The sequence below is a fragment of the Corythoichthys intestinalis genome, chromosome 4, assembly GCF_030265065.1.
Source record: "Corythoichthys intestinalis isolate RoL2023-P3 chromosome 4, ASM3026506v1, whole genome shotgun sequence".
NCBI lineage: Eukaryota > Metazoa > Chordata > Actinopteri > Syngnathiformes > Syngnathidae > Corythoichthys > Corythoichthys intestinalis.
The window spans coordinates 40,452,560-40,475,223 of record NC_080398.1 but is presented as its reverse complement, the minus strand read 5'-3'; the positions used below and the strand labels follow the sequence as shown (position 1 = coordinate 40,475,223).

The 22,664-nt window shown below is 40.4% G+C and overlaps 1 protein-coding gene across 1 annotated transcript in view; it reads left to right on the top strand.

Annotated features, from left to right (window-relative positions):
* Nucleotides 1-22,664, top strand: part of LOC130914429 (sodium/hydrogen exchanger 1-like) — a 96,615-nt gene that overhangs the window by 43,640 nt on the left and 30,311 nt on the right. The window contains exons 2-5 of the mRNA XM_057833602.1: nucleotides 1,627-2,099; nucleotides 2,181-2,431; nucleotides 13,744-13,961; nucleotides 21,781-21,983. Of these exons, the coding sequence (XP_057689585.1) occupies nucleotides 1,627-2,099; nucleotides 2,181-2,431; nucleotides 13,744-13,961; nucleotides 21,781-21,983 (1,145 nt within the window). The remainder of the gene's footprint in view (nucleotides 1-1,626; nucleotides 2,100-2,180; nucleotides 2,432-13,743; nucleotides 13,962-21,780; nucleotides 21,984-22,664) is intronic.

Genomic DNA, 22,664 nt, shown 5'->3' with positions numbered 1-22,664 from the left:
GAGTGGTCCACTGTCCGAAAAAGCCAAGGCAGCCCTGCCCTGCAAACACTCAAGATGCTAATTGGAGCAATCCAACCGTGTGGCTTTGCTAGTGCTTATGGGAATGACAAATGAGGACCTCAATGCTCACAAAAGATATGCCGATTAGGGTCAGATGACCCTTCTGTGGATACAAAAGTGGATTTGTATCAACTGATCCACCCTTGGTTGTTGTAGTGTTTTAAACCTGTCCTTATCAGCTGCTTGACACAGAGAATGAGAATCTGAGTGTCCTATTGGTCTGAACAGTTTTAATGTATCACATGGGAGTATGATATACTCCCATTGTGATTATTCATTGTTTCGTTTATGAGGTGAAAGCAGCGAGCAGGAAGGGGTTATGAACTTTCCTAGAGGTGATCAATGATAACTTCTTCTTCATCTGTTTTGCTTTGTGTTTTTTCGGCGTAATGTGGAGTTTTTAGTTTAGGCGCATTCCCTCTACCGCCCCCTGGAATGGAGGAAGACTAACTCCAACATGGATGTTTTTTTTTCTTTTTTTTTACTCAAGCGTATTTGCCATCTAACTGCGTGCTCCAAACCGTGATGCCCATACCGTCACAAGTACCTTTACACTCTTAACTCATTCACGCCCAGCCATTTTCACCAGAGCAAGGTCCTTCGCTCCCGGCCGTTTTACTGGATTTTGACTGATTTTGCAAGGTCCACAGAAAATTCTGTTCTATTGCTATATAAACATGGAATCCACCAAAAGACAGATTAGACTCTCTTCTTTCAGCAGAAAAAAGTTAGTTCATATCTTTTTCCATTCTTTAGAAATCAGCATTAGAAAATAGCTTAGTTTGAGCAATTTTCTGATGAGAAAACGGAGAAATTGAGCTTTTTGTAAAAGCATACATTTCAAACATAACTTTGACTTTAACACAGCTATTTTTTGCTTAAGTTACATCCCAAACATCTGAATGTTTTCCTTTTACAAAATATCATAAACAACAAGACAAATAGAGCTTTTGATAGCAAAGTAACAATTTATTTACACATAACTAACTGAGAGATGACGCTGATGTCGCCGCGACAGCCGGGTAAACTTTTTCCTCATCGCTGCCTGTCTCATAAAGATGGATTTTTTTGAGTCTCTGCGGGGTCTGCTCAGCGAGCAGCACGGACTCAACGGCATCTTCCACTGCACTGGTGGTCCCGGTCGTTCTGCTCGGTCGTCCAGCGCCTGGCATCCCGGGCGTCCTCTCGGTTGTTCTGCTTGGTCGTCCGCCGCCTGGCATCATTCTGCAGGCGCTCCGACCTTGCGGCCTGGCCTTTCGTTGCCGTTAAATCGGGTTGCAGGTCTTACCAAAATGCGCTACTGCCCTCCAGTGGCCAGTTTTATTGTTTTGAAATGGATTTTCAGCTTTGTGCTTTGGAGCTCAGTTGAATCAGAACCCAGAGATGTCTCTTATGAAAAAAAAAAACGTAAAAGACGTAGAAATACGTCTTTGGGACCCTGAAGCAATTAAAAATAGAACGTATTTATACGTTTTTGGGAGCAAATGAGTTAATTCCTATGTCGGTAAATCATCTTGATTCATAAAATGAAGTGACGTGAATAAACAAACACCACTGTCTTTTCAGGATTTCACCTCATTCCTCGCTTGCCTGGAATCGTGCCTGAAAGTTGCCTGCTCATTCTGGTGGGCTTGCTGGTGGGCGGACTTATCAAACTAGCTGGCCAGAAGGTGCCCCCGGTGCTGGACTCCAACTTGTTTTTCTTCTGTCTGCTTCCGCCCATCATCCTCGATGCCGGCTACTTCTTACCCATCCGCCCCTTCATGGAAAACCTGGGCACCATACTGATGTTCGCCGTGGTAGGCACGCTGTGGAACGCCTTCTTCATTGGTGGGCTACTGTACGCCGTCTGTCAGATCCAGCCCAACAACCCTTCGGACCTGCACTCGTTAGATATTCTGGCCTGCCTGCTGTTTGGCTCCATTATTTCCGCCGTGGACCCCGTAGCTGTGCTGGCCGTGTTTGAGGAGATTCATATAAATGAGCTGCTGCACATCCTGGTGTTTGGCGAGTCGTTGCTCAACGACGCCGTCACTGTGGTGAGTCATTTTATACAATTACATTCTATTTTTTACCTTTCATTGGTCATTTTATGAACGAGATGCCGACTTTATGTTTAGGTGCTGTACCACCTCTTCGAAGAGTTCTCAACTGTGGGCAAGGTGACGGTGCTCGACGGCGTGCTGGGCGTCATTTCCTTCTTAGTGGTGGCATTGGGCGGTGTCCTGGTGGGCGCGATTTACGGCATCCTGGCGGCGTTCACGTCACGCTTCACGTCGCACACACGCGTCATCGAGCCACTTTTTGTGTTCGTGTACAGCTACATGGCCTACCTGTCGGCCGAGATGTTCCACCTGTCGGGCATTATGGCGTAAGTTTTGAAAAAAATATTACTTTGAATTGTCCCCTCTTTAAAATACCATGTGTTCATGTAATTTGTGTGGTTTTGTGTGTGTTAGTGCAACAATTAATTGACTAATCGATGCGCAAATTAATCGATAATTAGCTATTTTGATAACTAATTAATCCTTTACGACCATCTTCACGTTAAACTTAACTGAATTCTTGAAATTATAACATATATATATATAACTTCTCAGTTGTAAATATCAGATTTCTTCATTGTAGTTTTGTTAAGTCAAAGTTGCACATGAACAAAAATCTTTTATTTTCTGACATCTTGCAGTTTAAACTAGCTTCTTAATGAGGCTGCAATAACTAATCGATTAAATCGATTAAAATCGAATAATAAATTAGTTGCCAAGGAATTTGATAATCGATTTTTGCCGCCAGCTGTGAGCAGTCCAGTTTGGGTCCCTGTTTGTGTGTAATGTGAGGCTGCGAGCGTGCATGCCATTGATTAGAGCAAGAGAGAGGGAGAGTTCGCTGCTACACTCAGGTTGGGTTGCTGGATCAATAATATTACAAAATGTTGAGAGTTACATTGTCTTTCATGTTGGTCCTATGTGCCTTTGTCAGAGGTGAATAAATGAAGCCATTGCATTGTTTGTATTCTTTGTTAACGAGATGTTACGACTTATCAAGGAGCGCTAAACTAGTTAGCGATTATGCTAATCAGTAGAGGTGTGTCATCTAAAGCACCCTATGATTTGATTTAATTACAATTCAGGGCGCTACCATTCGATTATTGAACGATTACGATGATCACGATTTTTGATGCCCCCCCCCCCCCCCCCCGCCCCCGCCCCCACACACACATACAAACACCTTTCAGGATTTCTTTTTTTCTTACTCTGTGTCTACTTTATACTTTTAAGCAAGGTATATTTGGCATGTCTGTTACGTTTTTATTTCAATCGCCTAATGATCCAGCAGGAACAATGGAAACATGCCCATAGAACACAAAACTGACCTTAAGCCCTCTTTTCCACAAGAAGGTGCAAAAACATTAGCTGTTTCAAAGGCAGTGCTTTCAACAATACAATAAAATTTACACTGGTGGAATGGATTCCACATTTTCTGAAGAACCAAAGTGCCTTTAGAAATGAGACTTTTTAACCAACTTTGTTTTCAGATTTCTGTACTATTTCGCATGTTTGTAGTGTTACTGTACGTAATCCTGGTTTTACACGTTCTGCATATGGAGTAACTTTTCTACAAACAACGCACAAATCGACATGGAAATATAAGTTAGCAAATTCGCCAATTAGCTTAGCGCTCGGCGCTAACTGTTAACATTTCAAAAACAACAACAACTAGGCCTGCAAGCAGGACTGAACGGGCCCTCGCAATCTAGCGCAACTCGGACGTCACGCAACTCGGACTGTGTGCAGGTCAGGGTGGTGGCAGATCCTCCTCTCTAATCATCTCATTAGAACCTAAGATGCTCGAAAGTAGCCTATATACATTCCCACACCCAAGAGATAAAAACCCCTATTGGAGAGAGTACTACAAAAAAGGAGCCACTACTGAGCTGTGCAGCCAAGCCCTTATTCAAAACCCAAAACTAATCTTCTAAGTGGGCCAATTCGACCAAGTGTGCCAAATATTGTGGCTCTATAAGCTGCCTGAGTCTCTGAAAAAAAATATTTCCTTTAAATGGCGAACAAAGGGTCGTCACGGCAACAGACAGAGACACGTGGACATGGGCCGTAAATAAGTATTTTAATAGGTCTTGAAACTACAATGACCAACCTGAAAAGAACTGAACATGTATTGGAAAAACGAGTGACTTTCTATTGCCACTAGTTGGCGCTGTAGGTTTGATGCAAATGACCCCTACAAGGCCCTTCAGGGTATGACTCTCAACAAGCACGGGAAGTTTGGCGCAGATGTGTTGTATATCTGCCGAGTTATGACTGTTCAAAGTTTTTGGAGAGAAAAATTGTTGACAGTCATTTTCACTTTCCTGTTTGGACCCCTCCGCTTCAACGAAACTTCAATATTTTTCATCAGGCACCTGAAGACAGGTCTTAAGGCTTCCCTTATGCAGCTTTGAGGTAGATTGATTTTTTCCCTTTAGAGGAGGAGTGTGTCCCGTAAAAAAAGGGCATTTCCTGTTCCCACTAGGAGGCGCCAAGCACAAATGGTAAATTTTCAATCCAGTCCTGCTCAGGCTGGTATACCTCACACACATGCCAGATTTAAAATAGATTGAACGTTGTATGAGGGAGTTATCAGTCATTTTCCGAATTCGGTGTTTTGGCGAAAAAATGGCCGACTTTGGCACCCTGCCCAGGTCAGGCCCGTGAATGAAAACACACCATTTTGATAATTTAAGATTTCATATGCCTCATGAACAGTCTCGCCAATTTTGAGAATGATCAAACTAATTCCCTAGGTGCCAAGGTGTAAAATGTGCACACTGTACATCGATAAAAATTTCACATTCAATCCAAAATACCCGATTTCCTGTTGGGTTTGGAATATGCATGAAAGAGACTTTTTGGAGCAGTTTTGTACAAGGTATCGACTCCCCAAATTTCATCACTCTCTGTTGAAAAAACCTAATAGGAAACGCCTTTTTGAAAAATTCAAGGGGGCGCCACTGAGGCATTTTGCTACATTTTTTCGTAACATTGCAAGATTATCGAACGTTATGCAAAGCCACATGTATGTCCAAATTTTTGTGAGTTTTCGTGCATGTTCAAGCCTCCAAATGTAAACTCCTACTGTGAACCGATAAAAATTTCACATTCGATCCAAAATACCCGATTTCCTGTTGGATTTGGAATACGGGTTCATGAGACTTTTTGGAGCAGTTTTGCACAAGGTATCGACTCCCCAAATTTCATCACTCTACGTTGAAAAAACCTAATAGGAAACGCCTTTTTGAAAAATTCAAGGGGGCGCCACTGAGGCATTTTGCTACATTTTTTCGTAACATTGCAAGATTATCGAACATTATCTAAAGCCGCATGTATGTGCAAATTTTTACGAGTTTTTGTGCATATTCAAGCCTCCAAATGTAAACTCCTACTGTGAACCCATGAAAATTTCACATTCGATCCAAAATACCCGATTTCCTGTTGGATTTGGAATATGGGTGCAAGAGACTTTTTGGCGCAGTTTTGCATAAGGTATCTACTCCCCAAATTTCCTTGCTCTATGTTGAAAAAACCCAATAGGAAAGGCCTTTTTTAAAACTTCTTTCTGTCGCCACTAGTTGGCACTGTAGAGTTGATGCAAATGACCCCTACAAGAACCTTCAGGGTATGACTCTCAACAAACACGGGAAGTTTGGCGCAGATATGTTGTATATCTGCCGAGTTATGACTGTTCAAAGTTTTTTGCGTGACAAATTGTTGACGTTCATTTTCACTTTCCTGTTTGGACCCCTCCGCCTCAACGAAACCTCAATATTTTTCATCAGGCACCTGAACACAGGTCTTAAGGCTCCCCTGATGCAGGTTTGAGGTCAACAGATTTTTTTCCCTTGGAGGAGGAACCTGTCTCGTAAAAAAAGGCATTTCCTGTTCTCACTAGAGGGCGCTAGACCTAATGGGTAATATTTCAATGCACTCGTGTTAAGGGTGGGATACCACACATACATGCCAAATATGAAAAAGATTGAACGTTGTGTCAAGGAACTACAAGTCATTTACTGAATTTGTCATTTTGCCGAAAAAATGGTCGACTTTGGCACCACGCCTAGGTCAGACCCGTGAATGAAAACGCACCATTTTCAAAACTTAAGATTTCATATGTCTCCTGAACAGTCTCACCAATTTTGAAGATGATCCAACTAACTCCCTCGGCGAAAAGGTCTCAAATGTGCACCCTGTAAATCGATAAAAATTTCATATTTGATCCAAAATAACCGATTTCCTGTTGGGTTTGGAATATGCGTGTAAATGCTTTTTTGGAGCGGTTTTGGACAAGGTATAGACCCCCCAAATTTCATTGCTCTACGCTGACAGACCCTAATGTTATAGGCCAATTTTAAAATTTCAAGGGGGCGCCACTGAGCCATTTTGTTATATTTTTTTGCAACGTTGCAAAATTATCGAAATTTACAATTTTCCGGACGTATGTGCAAATTTTGGTGACTTTTCGTGCATGTTGAGGCCTCCAAATTGGCCGTTTTCATTTGCCCTGAAAAAAAAATAAATAAATAAAAAAAAAAAAAATAATCCTTTGCAAAACAATAGGGCCTTCGCACGTCTAGTGCTCGGGCCCTAATAAAGGTATAAACAGTACAAGAGGGTTCGTGTACTCACCTCTTAAAGACACACATGGGACTTAGCAACACACTCAGGACATTTTTCAATTAACATGACTTAAAACTACTGGTGGACAACTGAAAGGCAAGGAGCAGTAAACTATCCATCATCCCCTCTCGCTCTAAAAAATAAGTTGCGCATAGAAGAGAACTGAAAGCGCGACCACCAAGAGCTTGCCTGTCTCATACACAAATTTACTTTCGAGTCTTTTGTACAGGAGTAAATCTCTCACTCAGTAACTTCCGCTGCCACCATCCTCACATTGTGCGTCCCTTAAGCTGTCCGGGCGGCAGATGTGTCTTGAATTTCGTTCCGCTAGCAGCGTCTGTCATTGTTATTAGGCAAAATCATCGTTTTTGAACATTTATGAATGGTAATCGTATCGTCACGTGTCGAATCTCAATGAATGTAATAATCGATGTATTGGCACACCGCTACTAATCAGTGTCCTAAGCGTCGTGTGTTTTGGTAAGGCATATTGGCATTTGAGTTATTGTTAGATAGTAAAGTTTTTTTATAAAGAAACCACACACATAAACCCATTCATATAATAGCTTAGAGTCCCATTCAAACTGTAAATTGTCATACAACAGAGTGTGCTTTGAAATTGGATTTGTCTTCATTGTGACTTACGACATGCCTAAAACAACTTCAAGTTAAACTGTGAAGGTAAATGGAAAAAGTGACGTTTATCCGATTAATCTTTAATTAATTGGCAGCAGGGGTGAAAGTGGACGGGAACGGTCAGGAATGCAGTTCCGGTATAAGATTCAGGGCTGAAACGCAGTTCCGGTGTAAGATTCAGGGCAGGAACGCTGTTCCGGTATACGCTGCTTTGATTCCGAAAATATGACGACAACTGTCAAAAAGCTATGTAAAAAAAAGAAAAATATAAAGCTGCCACACATGCATTTCATCTCCAAGAACAAAACAATCTACCAACATCAGATTTACATACACAAGTGTCAACAACAAGCATAATAAAGTGCTGTGTAGGGTAATCCGTTTCCACCGATATTTATTATTTATTTTATTCCACGGATGGCATGGAGGTTTCCCCAGTCTGACGAATCCACGAGGCAAAGCAAAACGCCTGGACTGATTTATCCATTCAATTGGCTGACATACTGACATGTGATCACCATAGATCAGGGGTGTCCAAACTTTTTGCAAAGGGGGCCAGATTTGGTGTGGTAAAAATTGGGGGGCCGACCTTGGCTGACGTTCTTTACGTAGAACAATATATTTAAGCACATTTTAGCAAGCCATTCTGTGTGTCACATTTGCTTTATTATGTTTTCTTTTTTTTATTAATGATTTCAACAATCTCGCAACTAGCCTTTGTGACGTTCTCTTTTGACTCTCAGGATCTTGCGAAATACTGCTGCTGTGAAATTAAACTAGCTTCAAGTTGCTTCAATTTCTCGTTGCATATCTTCCCTGTAATCTTGACGTACATGTCAGCGTGTCTTGTTTGGTAATATCGCCTCACATTGAACTCTTTAAAAACAGCAACTGTCGCTTTGCAAATGAGGCAGACACAGTTGTTGCGTATTTTAGTGAAGAAATAGTCCAATTTCCACCTATTCTTGAAGCGTCGGCCGTTGCAGTCAACTTTTTTGTTGTTGTTGATTGTTGCCATTTTAGAAAATTGGTCAAGGGTCACACGGGGTAATGTTGCCTAGACGGCTGCTGCCTTTTAGTGGGTAAATGAGGAGCAGCATTTAATGTGTAAGCAGAACTGCTGACAAATTTAATAAGTCTGTGTGTGGGCCAGACATTATTGATCTTATGACAGAGGCTGGGGGCAGGATGGAATTTGACCACGGGCCGCATTTGGCCCCCGAGCCGCACTTTGGACATCTCTGCCATAGATAGTTAGCTCTGATTGGTTCAGATGTGCAATTTTTCTGAAAAAGCAAAAAAAAAAAAAAGGGGGCAATGCAACAGAAAATGGATCACATCTTTAAGAGCAAGGAAAGAGCTAAGGTGGCTTATTTATCATATTTCTTTTTATTTGCTCTGATGGAGAGGTTCAGAACATCTTAGCTGTCAATGTGCACTTTGGGCTTATATTTGTTAATTTGTGTTAGGCTACCTATTCATTTCCTTATGATATAAAAAAGTAAATGTTTGCGCGATTTTCAAAATATATTCCATTTCACGCGACATAATAGAAGTCATTTGTACTTATTTTTTATGAATGTATGTTACATAATGAGAGAAAATAAAAATTAGGAGATGGAAGTTATAGGGGTTATAGCTGTTTTTGTTAACTTTTATTTTGCAAATCATTGAAAAAATACAATTTAGAATGAAAATCAGTGTTTGTATGTGTTATAGAAATAACTGACCAAAACAGTTTCCTTTGCATTTGCAGTAGTTTTGACACCCCCCCCCCCCCCCCCCCCCCAAAATAAAAAAATAAAATAAAATTCTGGCTCCGTGGCGACTTTCACGTCGGGGAGTTCCAGCAAGAAATTCTTACCACTTTCACCCCTGATTGACAGATTATAAAAATAATCGTTATTTGCAGCCCTAGTTACGTCACATAACTAGTGGCACATACTTGCAACTGTGTGCTCTCGTCTCTTCGAATTAGTCCAGCTGTTTCTTTGACGTCTCTCTTTGTATAATTTCTAGATCTTGATCAGTCCCTCAGCGTACTTATCATAGGTCTAATGTGACCTTGATCCCGCCAGGAAAAAATCCAATGCGGCTGCTCCGGCTCGACTTTTTAGTTTTGTGAGGTGTAAATTGTGGAGTGCCATGGGATTTATAGGCTTTTGCAGCGTTCTCGTAAGTGTTCCACTTTGTATTTAAGCTCCCTCCAGCGAGCAGATAACTCATTCCTTTTTCTTCATGTTGAGGAGATAGGCTTACAAAAGGGGGGAAATGGTTTTGCTTGTGTAATAGGAACCACCCCCTCAGAATTTCTACAGTAGGGGGAATCCAGTGTACAGCTTTCCTTACAATGAGAGCTTTAGGCGTTGCTGGGGTGCAAATTATTCAGAATTCTCTGAAAATGTGATTCATTGCGGATGGCCCATCAATTATGCTAACAATGATCTAGAACAGGGTGTCAATTGTCGCCAGCCACATTGTAATTATGATTTTTGCCAACTAGAGCTGCCATGATTACTTGACCAACCAACAAATCGATGATTAACTTAACTATTTTGATAGTCGATTTTACATTGAGTTATGAAGGATTGCTTTTTAACACACTAAATATAATCAATCAGGGAATAGTATCATTTCTCGTATTTACTGTTTGACTGTTGGTATTACTCTAACACACCCAATATAAAATAAATAGCATTTATACCATAGTTTAAAAAAACAAGCAGAATATAGGGCATAAGAGATAATCAACGCCTTCTTATCACGGAAGCCCAGCGCGTGCGTCATGCAACTGACGCACAAACTCTTGCAATCAGTTCTCCCTGACAGTCCAGAACAAATGACGGGAAGCTCTGTCCCAACACAAGGAACACAGGAGAACGCCCGATATCCAACTGATAAGACTGCTGACAAGACTCCAAGAGTAGGGATGGGAATTGATAACATTTTCACGATTCTGATTCCATTATCAATATTGCTTAACGATTCGATTCTTTATCGTTTCCCTAATCGATTCTAATTTGGACTAATGTATGAGGTTGTGGATTCAGTATGTTTTATGGTTCATTCGCCTCAGGTTGTCGGTTAGAACACAAGGAGCGGAGAGTGGAGTTGGTCTTTGGCACTTTTAATCCAACTTGGCAACAGGCACAACTATATACAGGCAATGGCACTTGATATGACAATCACTCAATGAGCAGATGAGAGCATGCGTGGCAAGATGTTGATGTATGTGTGTGTGGAAGACTGGAATGTGTGGGTATATGTGTGGTTCTGAAAGGAAAGAAAATGGCAACGGTCACTCGGTAACGACTCTCTCTCTTCAGATTACACGAAATGAAAAGTGTTTCCATGAGCAGATATGTAGCTGTGGTTGCCGATTCGAACGTGCATAACATGCGTAAGTTTCGAGCTGCAAATCATGCTGGGTGGAATCTATGAGATAATCGTTACATAAATTGCCAAACGATTCCATGGAATCGAAACACACGGGACCGGTTCTCTATAAGAACCGGTTCTCGATTCTCACCCCTTTAACGCTGAGGTGTCAAAATCCACAACCATCGTTGCCCGGACAACAGTAACTCTCAAATCTTCCTGTCCAATCCACAAACAGACAATAATCCTAAACACACCCTTCTTCTTGCCCACAGCCTGCCCCTCTAGAGCCTTTAAAAGACAATGTTTAACTAAGCGTTTTTTCTCGGGAACCTTTTGTCGACGTGTGATAGGGTGATCTTGCCTCCTCGCTTGAGTGTTTCTGTTTCACCTTTTTGTTGATCGCTGTCAACCTGAATAAATCGTCAACTTGTTTTCGGTGAGCCTTCTTTAAACCTTTGAAAATGGAGCCAGTACAAAGGGTTAAGACTAAGGTGAACACGCGGCTGGCTAGAAGGTCAGATTCCTTCAGTCAGTGCGTTGTTTTACCTAAAAGTTGTATAATTTTAAAGTTGAATAATTTTACTCAACATTTTCGAATTTCTTTTTATGACGTGATGCTGACAAATTGTTCTTAGCTCCTCTGTTCGGTGTCTAATTTACCCCCTGACTCAAAATCAATAATCAAATCTAGCAAGACCTATCGACACTTATCATGTAGATGTATGAAATGGCTGGAAAAAAACTGAACAAGAGGTTATCAACCTATGACTCTTTGCCTTTGCATGTAAAACGCATAATTTTGACCCGCATCTTGTCAGGAGACTTCTGTGGCCGGAAGATTTAGCAATGTGCAATATGCCCTGGGATGTCAAGGCCAATGTTTGATGCTCGACTCCAAGGTTGTTCTTATCCTCTCTTCCCCAAATCCATTCCTGGATTTGTCACAGTGTTTTATCTCTTTATAAAGGGACAAGTTATCAATTTAAATCCCCTGCTTCCTTTCCCTGGCTCCAACGTGGTCGAGCAGCTGCAAAGGCGTATTAAAGGAACCTTTGATGGATTTTATTTTATTTTTGGCGCCTTGCTTTTGACATAGCATGACGGTAGACTTTTAACAGGGACGTGGCAAGCGGCAGATGAGATCGCACTTGAGAAATAGGGCGTTGTGGAACTCGAGACTGGTAACTGGAGCTTTCATTTAGCGGCTGGAGTAACAACACATGTATTTATTATAGTGGCGGGGAGTGCTCTCCTGCTGTAGGTAAATTTGAGGGCAACCATTGAAGCATTTGCCTGGCTGTGCATTAGTTCTTTATGCTGCAGTGTTATACAGTAATCGCTCACTACTTCGCGCTTTAAACTTCGCGCCCTCGGTCCATCGCAGATTTTATTTTTCTCAATTAAAAAATAAATAAATAAATACATATGAGCTGTACGAGCCGATCGCGTAGTCTCTCCCTCCCTCCCTTTCCCTGCTCTTTGTTGGTCAGGCAGTGCACTGGACTTGCTTATTAAAGTTAACAATGATTGACAGACGGTTAAGATGATTGACAGACGGTTGATGTTTGATCTTGCCAGAGACGCTTACTTCAAAGCTTTGCATGCGTCAATCATCTTTTAACTAGTTAAACAGTTGCTGTGGCACCTCATTGCGTGTAAGTAAGCAACCTGAGCAGATTTGAGTGGACTCACTCAATGAAGCTTTTAATGAAGTCAAGCATTTTTTTACTTTATTCTTGTTTAAAAATAATTCGGTGGGACATGGAACGTTTTTAAAACTTATCATAATTATTACATTTGAATTGCTTAAAAAACATTTGTTAAAATATATATATGGCGGAAAATACAGACAAGGCTGAAAAAGCTGAGCTTGCACACCTCTTTAAAATAAGCTGTTGTATTTTAAGCCAAAAGAACAGCTGTTTGCAGTTGTTTTTGACATGTTGCTGTTTTCTTTTAACATATGACAAAAATGGCTTTTGGCATATAGCAGTTATGGCAGTTGTTTTGACATATGCCTTATGCTCAAAACCATTTTGCCGTACAAAAAAAAAACAGCCATCTGCCAAAAGGCATTTTGCCATATGTCAATGCCCCTTTTTGTTCTTGGCCCTGCTGCATATTTTTCTATCATTTCCATCTTAATTTCAATGCCGAGCGTGACCTTTTTACTTTTTTCACCATCTGCACTGACATTCTTCGGACCCATGTTGATTTCTCCCACAAAAAAATCTTCCGTGTGTCCTTCTTTGGAAATACAATGAAATTGCGTCGTATTTCGAGCATGTCATCATATGTCGAGACAAATGACGAGTCCAATTTTCGGTCTGATGTCGAAAGGATCATATGTCGATGCGATCGTATGTCGAAGTACCACCGTATCACCATTTAGATATATTTTCACACCCGTAGTCCGCAATCCATATACATGGACATCACATTTTGCGTCATGTAGGCAACAATAATAACTGGTATACAAGTGTAACCTTCATATTCATATTAAAATGAGTAATAAGTGAAGCACACTGTGGTTATGGTCGCTGATAATTTGATGGTATTTTGCTGATTACGATCCATTGACAAAATTAGATGTTTAATTCATTTAAACTGAGGGGACTGGCTGTGGAATGCTCGTCTGTCCAATTTGGCTGACAGCGACTATCGTTATTATGCTATGCTTTTAAAGTTTGTGCTATGCTTTTACATAGCCTCCTGGATCCCTTTTATATACAGTACAGCAATCTTCTAACTCCCTAAACCTGGATTAAATGGTATTATATCAATACAATGTGGTTATGGTAAGTCGACCAGTCTTCCCGAACAGCTATTCAAGTCAACTGGTGAAAATTCTTCTAGTTTTTATCACGCAAACTCCCATATAGTCACAGTGATAGTTTTTTATCCAATATCGTTCAGCACTAGCGTCTAGTGCTGTTAATGGCAGCCAATGAGTTATGAATGCCCTAAGAGTTAATGGTACTGTGCTGCTTTCCAGATTGATAGCATGCGGGGCGGTGATGCGGCCATACGTGGAAGCCAACATCTCCCACAAGTCGCACACTACCATCAAGTACTTCCTGAAGATGTGGAGCAGTGTGAGCGAGACGTTGATTTTCATCTTCCTGGGCGTGGCCACTGTAGATGGCAAGCACCATTGGAATTGGACGTTTGTCACTGTTACCGTCATTCTGTGCTTGGTGGCACGGGTCATAGGTAGGTCTGCATTTCATTGTTTTAAATGGTACAGTTTTAGAAAAAATATATACACATATTTTCATATTTATTTTCAATCAAGTTTTAATGGAATATTCACAATGTGCAATATTTAATATTTGCAAACTTAAAAAAAAAAACAATGTAACAACTGTAGAGCTGAAACGAGTACTCGAGCAACTCGAGTAACTCGAGTTTAAAAACTGATCCAAGTAATTTTATTCACCTCGAGTAATCATTTATTTTGACAGCTCTAAGCATTACGTTTTGCTCGGACTACTTTTAATGCCGGACAGCGCGCTGTCACGTGCGGAGAGGAAGAAGGGGGAAAAAAAAAAACTTACTGCAGCCGACAGCCGCCACAAACGACGCCGACATTGCTAAATACTAGCCCGCACGATGCTACGTTGGTACAGGTAGAGTCTCATGCGTCTCATAGAGATCACATGTATGTTGAACTAGATGCTAAATGACAGACTCGGCCGCGTCTGGGCAGCTTTCGTAAACAGCCGCCATCTTAAAGCAGTACAGCGCTAAGCGCTAATAAAGAGCGCTAAGCGCTAATAAATAAGATTAACGTTACTGTTCTGAAGTAACGTTAGCCCTGCGGAGGGCTAGGTTTCTATTAATTATGACCACTGTCGATGCTTGGCTAACGTGTCTTACATACAGGCTTTAACATAACATAGCATTGTGGAGTGATGAGGGTGTAAAATAAAAACTTAATCATGCTAACTATCAATTTTAGCTCAGTAGTGATTGCTGGATAAAACACCAAGTAGCACTGGTGCTAATGTGCTCCAATACAGCCTGTATCATACATTTATTTTGAACACTGCAAAAACTCAAAATCCTATCAGGACTTGCAGTTTAGACTAACTTAAAACTTAACTAGAACTTAAAAATGGCTTGACACAAAGAGAAATTCAATTGAAAGACGTGGGAAAAAATCCAAACTTTTAAGTGATGTGTGTTATCAAGCGTAACGGCATTTTTAGGTAAGATATATATATATATTTTTTTGTAATAAGATCTAAAGTTTTTTGAGTGAAAGCAGTGAATTAGTCTTTTTTTTTTTTTTTTTTTAATTCTAGTTACATCTGAGATGCAATTGTTGGCTTTTTTCAACAATATACATCAAAAATAAAGACATTGATTGACTGAAAATGGTTCAAAATTAGATGAAATGTCTTGTTTTCTCATGCATATTTATAATTGCTCTTCACCTAAAAATATATTTGTTTTATCCGATTACTCGATTAATCGATAGAATTTTCAGTCGATTACTCGATTACTAAAATATTCGATAGCTGCAGCCCTAAACAACTGCACAAACAATCAAACTCTTTCTCATGGAATACAGTTTTGAATAATTGGTTGTTTTTGGCAAAACAACAACAACAAAAAACTATTAAATTGTTTTTTTATTATTATTCACAATTTTTAAAAAATGATTCATAAAACTGGTTTAACGCCAAAGCCTAAAGTCATGTTGATAAAATTAAAATTCTTATTCAAATAAAATGGTCCTACTCAGAAATTGCACATAATTCTGCAAACATCTGAGCATTTATCTTGAAGTGTAGCCAATATTTTTCAAAGATCAACTGAAAATATTAGTCTGGGTGTAGTGCAGAGCAAATAAAAGTTCAATGCCACTATAAATAATGATTCCGCCGCATATTTTAACTTTGTGTAGTACATTTCTTTGATGCAAGATTGCCCTTCAGTCGCCCTCTGGTTTCCCTGAAGCCATTTCAATACTCAAAAAGCAGGGGTAGACAATAAGGGAAATTAGCCTTCACTAGCCCCACTATCAAAATCACTGGTCAACGCGTCAGTTATTGAACCCAATAATCACGAAAAAGAAACATGGATTTTTTTTATAGGTAGATTTAATAAAAAGTGCAGCAAAACAGTGAAAAAAACATGCATCTAATGCAAACAATGCTATTCCAATTTAATAATCATTCCATAATCACTACAGTATACATGAATAAACGCAAACCGACTCCACCTACCACTTACACATATTTTAATTTTTTCGGGAAACAAACACACACAAAAGAACATTTTTTTTCTTGGGTACTCCAGGGGGAGGCGGGCCCTCAGGAGAGCCCCGTGCCTAGAGTAAGCTTTCCCGTCTTCCCCTTACCGCCCTCCGGAAGTCTTCCTTGGTTGTCGTGGCAACAGTTTAGAAGTCAAAGAGATGACTAAGGCAATTATGGCTAACGATTTTCAAGCTACACCATCGTTATGACGATATTATTTTCTCTGTATGGATCTGATGAATTATCACGCTGTGTTCATACCATAGATTTCCTACTCGTTAACTTTTCTCCAACTTACTTGTCCGTATATGTGGGCATTGATCTGCACACCTCACAGTAAGTCTCAATGTTTTTTTTCTTTTGTCTCATCGTAGCCGAGCCAATTCCGGCGATCTCGCCACCGGTGCTGAAACTTTCTCTCCGTTTTCTTTTCATATTGGAGGGCAAATAAGGATTTAGTCAACCACTAATTGTGGAAGTTCTCCTACTTGAAAAGATTAGAGAGGCCTGTAATTGTCAACATGGGTAAACCTCAACCATGAGAGATAGAATGTGGGGGAAAAAAACAGAAAATCACATTGGTTGATTTTTAAAGAATTTATTTCCAAATTAGAGTGGAAAGGGTTATGTTAAATAAGTATTTGGTCACCTACAAACAAGCAAGATTTCTGGCTGTCAAAGAGGTCTAACTTCTTTTAACGAGGTCCAACGAGGCTCCACTTGTTACCTGTATTAAGGCCACCTGTTTTAACTCATTGTCGGAATAAAAGACACCTGTCCACAACTTCAGTCAGTCACACTCCAAACTCCACTATAGCCAAGACCAAAGAGCTGTCGAAGGACACCAGAGACAAAATTGTAGACCTGCACCAGGCTGGAAGACTGAATCTGCAATAGGTAAAACGCTTGGTGTAAAGAAATCAACTGTGGGAGCAATTATTAGAAAATGGAAGACATACAAGACCACTGATAATCTCCTTCGATCTGGGGCTCCATGCAAGATCTCACCCCGTGGCATCAAAATGATAACAAGAACAGTGAGCAAAAATCCCAGAACCACACGGGAGGACATAGTGAATGACCTACAGAGAGCTGGGACCACAGTAACAAAGGCTACTGTCAGTAACACAATGCGTCGCCAGGGACTCAAATCCTGCACTGCTAGACGTGTCCCCCTGCTGAAGCCAGTACACGTCAAGGCCTGTCTGCGGTTCGCTAGAGATGGATGATCCAGAAGAGGACTGGGAGAATGTGTTATGGTCAGATGAAACCAAAATAGAACTTTTCGGTAGAAACACAGGTTCTCGTGTTTGGAGGAGAAAGAATACTGAATTGCATCAGAAGAACACCATACCCACTGTGAAGCATGGGGGTGGAAACATCATGCTTTGGGGCTGTTTTTCTGCAAAGGGACCAGGACGACTGATCTGTGTAAAGAAAAGAATGAATGGGGCCATGTATTGAGAGATTTTGAGTGAAAATGTCCTTCCATCAGCAAGGGCATTGAAGATGAGACGTGGCTAGGTCTTTCAGCATGACAATGATCCCAAACACACAGCCAGGGCAACAAAGGAGTGGCTTCGTAAGAAGCATTTCAAGGTCCTGGAGTGGCCTAGCCAGTCTCCGGATCTCAACCCCATCGAAAATCTGTGGAGGGAGTTGAAAGTCCGTGTTGCCCAACAACAGCCCCAAAACATCACTGCTCTAGAGGAGATCTTCATGGAGGAATGGGCCGAAATACCAGCAACAGTGTGTGAAAAGCTTGTGAAGAGTTACAGAAAACGTTTGGCCTCTGTTATTGCCAACAAAGTGTGCATAACAAAGTATTGAGATTAGAGCTGAAACGAATACTCGAGCAACTCGAGTTTAAAAACTGATCTGAGTAATTTTCTTCACCTCGAGGAATCGTTTAATTTTGCCAGCTCTTAGCATCACGTTTTGCCCGGACTACTTTTAATGCGGGACAACACGCTGACGTCACGTGCGTAGAGGAAGAAGCAATAAAAAAAATACCTTACTGCAGCCGACAGCCGTTACAAACTGCGCCTACGTTACTAAAAACTACGCCCGCATGTTGCTATGGTGGTAGCAGCCTAGCAGATGCGTGTCATAGATATCACATGTAAGTAGAACTAGATGCGAAATGACCGACTCGGCGGCGTTAATGAAACAGCCGCCATCTTAAAGCAGTACACTTCTGAGCGCTCATAAATAAGATTAACGTCACTGTCACTCGCTCACTAATGTTATGCCTGCGGAGGGCGAGGTTTCTATTCATTATGACCACTGTCGATGCGTGTCTCACTCTTACATACAGGCTTTATTTAATCTGTGAAAACAGCGCTGTAGAGTGATTAGGGTGTAAAATAAAAACATAATAATGCTAACTGTCAATTTTAGCTCAGTCGTCATTGCTGGATAAAACACCAAGTAGCACTGGTGCCTAATGTGCTCCAATACAGCACAGCATTTATTTTGAACACTGCAAAATCTCAAAATCCTATAAAGACTTACAGCTTAGACTAACTTAAAACTTAACTAGAACTTATAGCCTGACACAAGTGGAAATTCAATTGAAACACGAAGGAAAAACACCTAACTTTTAAATGTGTGTTATGAAGCGTCATTAGTATTCGGAGTGAAAGCAGTGAACTAGTCTTTTTTAAGTCTTATTTTTTAGTCACATTTGAGATGCAATTGTTGGCTGTTTTCAACAATGTACATTGAAAATAAAGACATTGATTGACTGAAAATGGTTCAATATTACATGAAATGTCTTGTTTTCTCATCTATATGATTACTCTTTACCTAAAAAAAAAATGTTTTATCAGATTACTCGATTACTAAAATATTCGATAGCTGCAGCCCTAATTGAGATGAACTTTTGGTATTGAACAAATACTTATTTCCCACCATGATTTGCAAATAAATTCTTTAAAAATCAAACAATGTGATTTTCTGTTTTTTTTTTTTTTTTCCAAATTCTGTCTCTCATGGTTGAAGTTTACCCATATAGACAGTTAGAGGCCTCTCTAATATTTTCAAGTGGGAGAACTTGCACAATTAGTGGTTGACTAAATACATATTTGCCCAACTGTATTTATTAGAGGTGCACGATAAATATTGGTCCGATAATAGGAATTATGACGTCATCCCAATAAATCCGATAACATTATTTATAGGCCTGATAATATATAACATTTTTGGCACGGTCTCGGTGGATTGGGATATGCGCGTTTGTTTCTACTCCTGTTTTGCCAGTATGCAAAGTTTTGTTACTGTTCTAGAGGCTGAATTTTTCCATCAGTGAGTGATAAAGTGTTTTACAGTGTTAAGTTTACAAGTTCTTCAGAGGCTAGAGAGGAAGTTATTGATAGGCTTGCTGTCCTATAATTGCCAGGTTAAGAAAGTTGTTTCTCCTATTGCACCAAATGTTTTTTTCTGCTGACAGACCACAATACCTGTTGGGTTTAGGTTTGTTCTGTGCTCATTGTACAGAGGTACACTTCGTCAATGAAATTGACTGATTGACTGTGATTGACTCAAATTATATTTATTTTTAAAAAAATTAATATGGGTACTTTATTTGAAGTCAAAACTGTTCTTGTCTTTGTTTTGTTCATTATAATAATGTTCATGTCATCATGAAAATTCTGGTTAGGTCAAAGGCAAATCTATGCTGAATCCACCACTAGAATTTTTTACCTACAGGTGTTCAAAAACTCATTTAAAAATTATATATATATTATCGGTTATCGTATCCGTATCGGCTTTAAGGAGCAGGGAGTTTTTGATATCTGTAACTGTTTCAAAAAATGGATATTGTGCACAACTAACATTTATATTGTCATCTCCTGAAAAATATTGTAAAATATACCTTTTTAAGACTGTTTTAATATCTTACCTCCTTCAAAGTTCTCTGGGATGAACACCAAGAAAGTGTTGCCATATTTTCTATTCGTATGCAAACTCAAGGGAGATGAATGTTTTTCAGCACATGATGGTAATGAGGTGCTAAAAAGCCTCATTACGCGACTGCGGGTGTGACTGGAATCATTGCTGAATATTACTTCGGCAACTCGGGGCTGTCGTGCTTCCTTTTGGTGGCAGATTCGGGAGACAGAAAGTGGAAGCGCGATTAAGCGTGTTGCATCATGCCGTCACATGTTTCTTGACTGACAACACTCTGACTCAGTCGTTTTGTCGAGTCATTATTTTGCTAGAGAGTTGAAATACCTGTTGTGACAGAAAGCAACAAAAAAAATATTGTGTGGATTGTTTGCACAAAACACTGTGAGGTCATGTCCGGTTGTGAGTTTTCCTGTTTCGGTTTTCTACAACTGCTGCCATTCTTGTTCTTGGGTTTCTAGACACAGGGTTCGGGTTTCTAGACACAGGGTTCATCTGGGTCCTTGAAATCCTTAAAAATGCTTGAATTGTGTTAGGTACACAATATTTCTCTGTATTTCTGTTTATCGATCTATTAGCTGCAATCAGTAACAAGTCCTCAGAGGAAAACAAACAAATCTGTTACGGTCCGTGAATGCAGAAACAAGCAGACAACTATAACAAAGGGATTGCGGAAAAGGCTTTATTGAACACACAAAAAAGCACGCGACCGTGAAAAGGGAGACAAAAAAAAGGTCTGTGACCTTATGTCAGGATCAATACTTTTTTTTTTTAAACCCGAGGGAAAACCGCATTGAAAGGCAGACAAACAGAAAAGCCAAGGCATGGTGCAACTCGCAATGAAGGGAACAAGAATACAAACTAAAATGGCAGCAAGTCAATATCTTGGCAAGCCCCCTAGCATTGATTTAAAGACACTGTTGATGAGCTGGAACTGGATGCGGGTACGACGTTGGTTGCTCGTCCCACAGCTCTGTAACAAAACAATCTGACCAGCAGCAGAATATGACAAAATCATGCCAGTCGTCAAACTAGCTTCTTTTGCTAGCTAGCTGCACAGCTATTTCCCAGTATTGCCCAACCGCGTCATCTCTCCGAGTGTCCATTGCGCGCGTAAAACATGCCGCCCTCCGTAGGTCAAACCATGTACTATAGATTGTTAAATCAATTACAATATTTTATTTTTCTAATAAACATATTTTAGTAAAAGAGAACAGTCTGCTTGGCTGTCGCATGTTTGGTTGGGCTCAGGTGCGGCCGGTTGTGATTGGGTGCACTCGATGGGTGGTACTGTTGCCGGGATTGGCGGTGGGGCGGCGTATTGTCGGTTGTCAACGGGCTTACACTCACAAGGGATTCACATGATTACTGGGTTCTAGATCACAGTGCTGATTTGTGTACACTCTACCCCTCCCAATCACTTAACTTATTGTCTCCCCAGCCCCTCCCCCCTTCTTTCCCTGTTGAACAGCCCCCCCCCCCCAAATGGTGTCAACCGGAAATACATCTAGCTGACGATAGCACCAACATATTATTAGTTAGTGTAGACGTTCAATGTGTTTCTTGTTGTTGCTTTTCTCTTTGTTTTCTTGTGTTTCTTTTTCATAACCCCTTCCTGTTTGCTGCTTTGTCATAATAAATAAGGTATGTTGAATGATCACATTGGGAGTATGTCATGCTCTCAATGTGAAACATTAAAACTGTTCAGACCAACCGGACTCTTAAACTTCCATTCTCTGTGTCAAACAGCTGAACAGGACAGGTTTAAAAATAATGGTCCCCATTAACCGTGATAATTGAGGGATCACTGCACTGTACATTTCTTTTTCGTAAACTGTTCATTCTTGCGTCCGTCACAGGTGTGGTGGGGCTGACGTACATCATCAACAAGTTCCGTATCGTCAAGCTGACCTCCAAGGACCAGTTCATTGTGGCCTACGGTGGACTGCGTGGGGCCATCGCCTTCTCCCTTGGCTTCTTGCTGAAAAAGGAACACTTTCCTCTAAGGAATATGTTCCTCACCACCATCATCATCGTCATCTTCTTCACAGTCTTTGTGCAGGTAGACATCAAACCATGTGGGATAAACCTGATGGAAAAAGGTTAAACTGCGGTGAGATGTTGGGGTTTGAATTTGAGATGAAATGACAGCATCATAAATTAAAAAAACATGAGTTTGCTTCCCGTTTTGGTGTTTGCTTACTTACCGTATTTTTCTGACTATAAGTCGCAATTTTTTTCCCCATAGTTTGGCTGGGGGTGCAACTTACTTTGAAGCGACATGTGTAAAATTATTAACACATTATTGTGGTAGAAAACACTCAGGTTGCTATTAGTTGTATGCAATCTAACAATTACCTCAGGGCCGTGCCATGCTTCTCTGACAGATACCTAACCGTGTACTTGGCGTTGCGGAGGGTTTTTTTCAGAGTGCACGGCTCTTCTGAGAGAGAGGAATTTTAATTTAATTTAAATTCCAATACCATAGTATTTTAATTTTCGCAAGTGGGCGTTCTAAATAATTTTTCAATTATGATTAAAGAATGTGAATGCAGGGAATAAAAGGCTACATAATGCATACAAGTGAACATATAAATGTGAGTACATAACACTATCTATTTGTTGTGTTTAGCCTCGAAGCCTAGGACCTAGGCTTTATAATTTAAGCATCTAATGTATCTAATACATCGATATCATCCCATAATAAGCAGTCCAAACAGGTCAAAAAGATAATGGATACCAG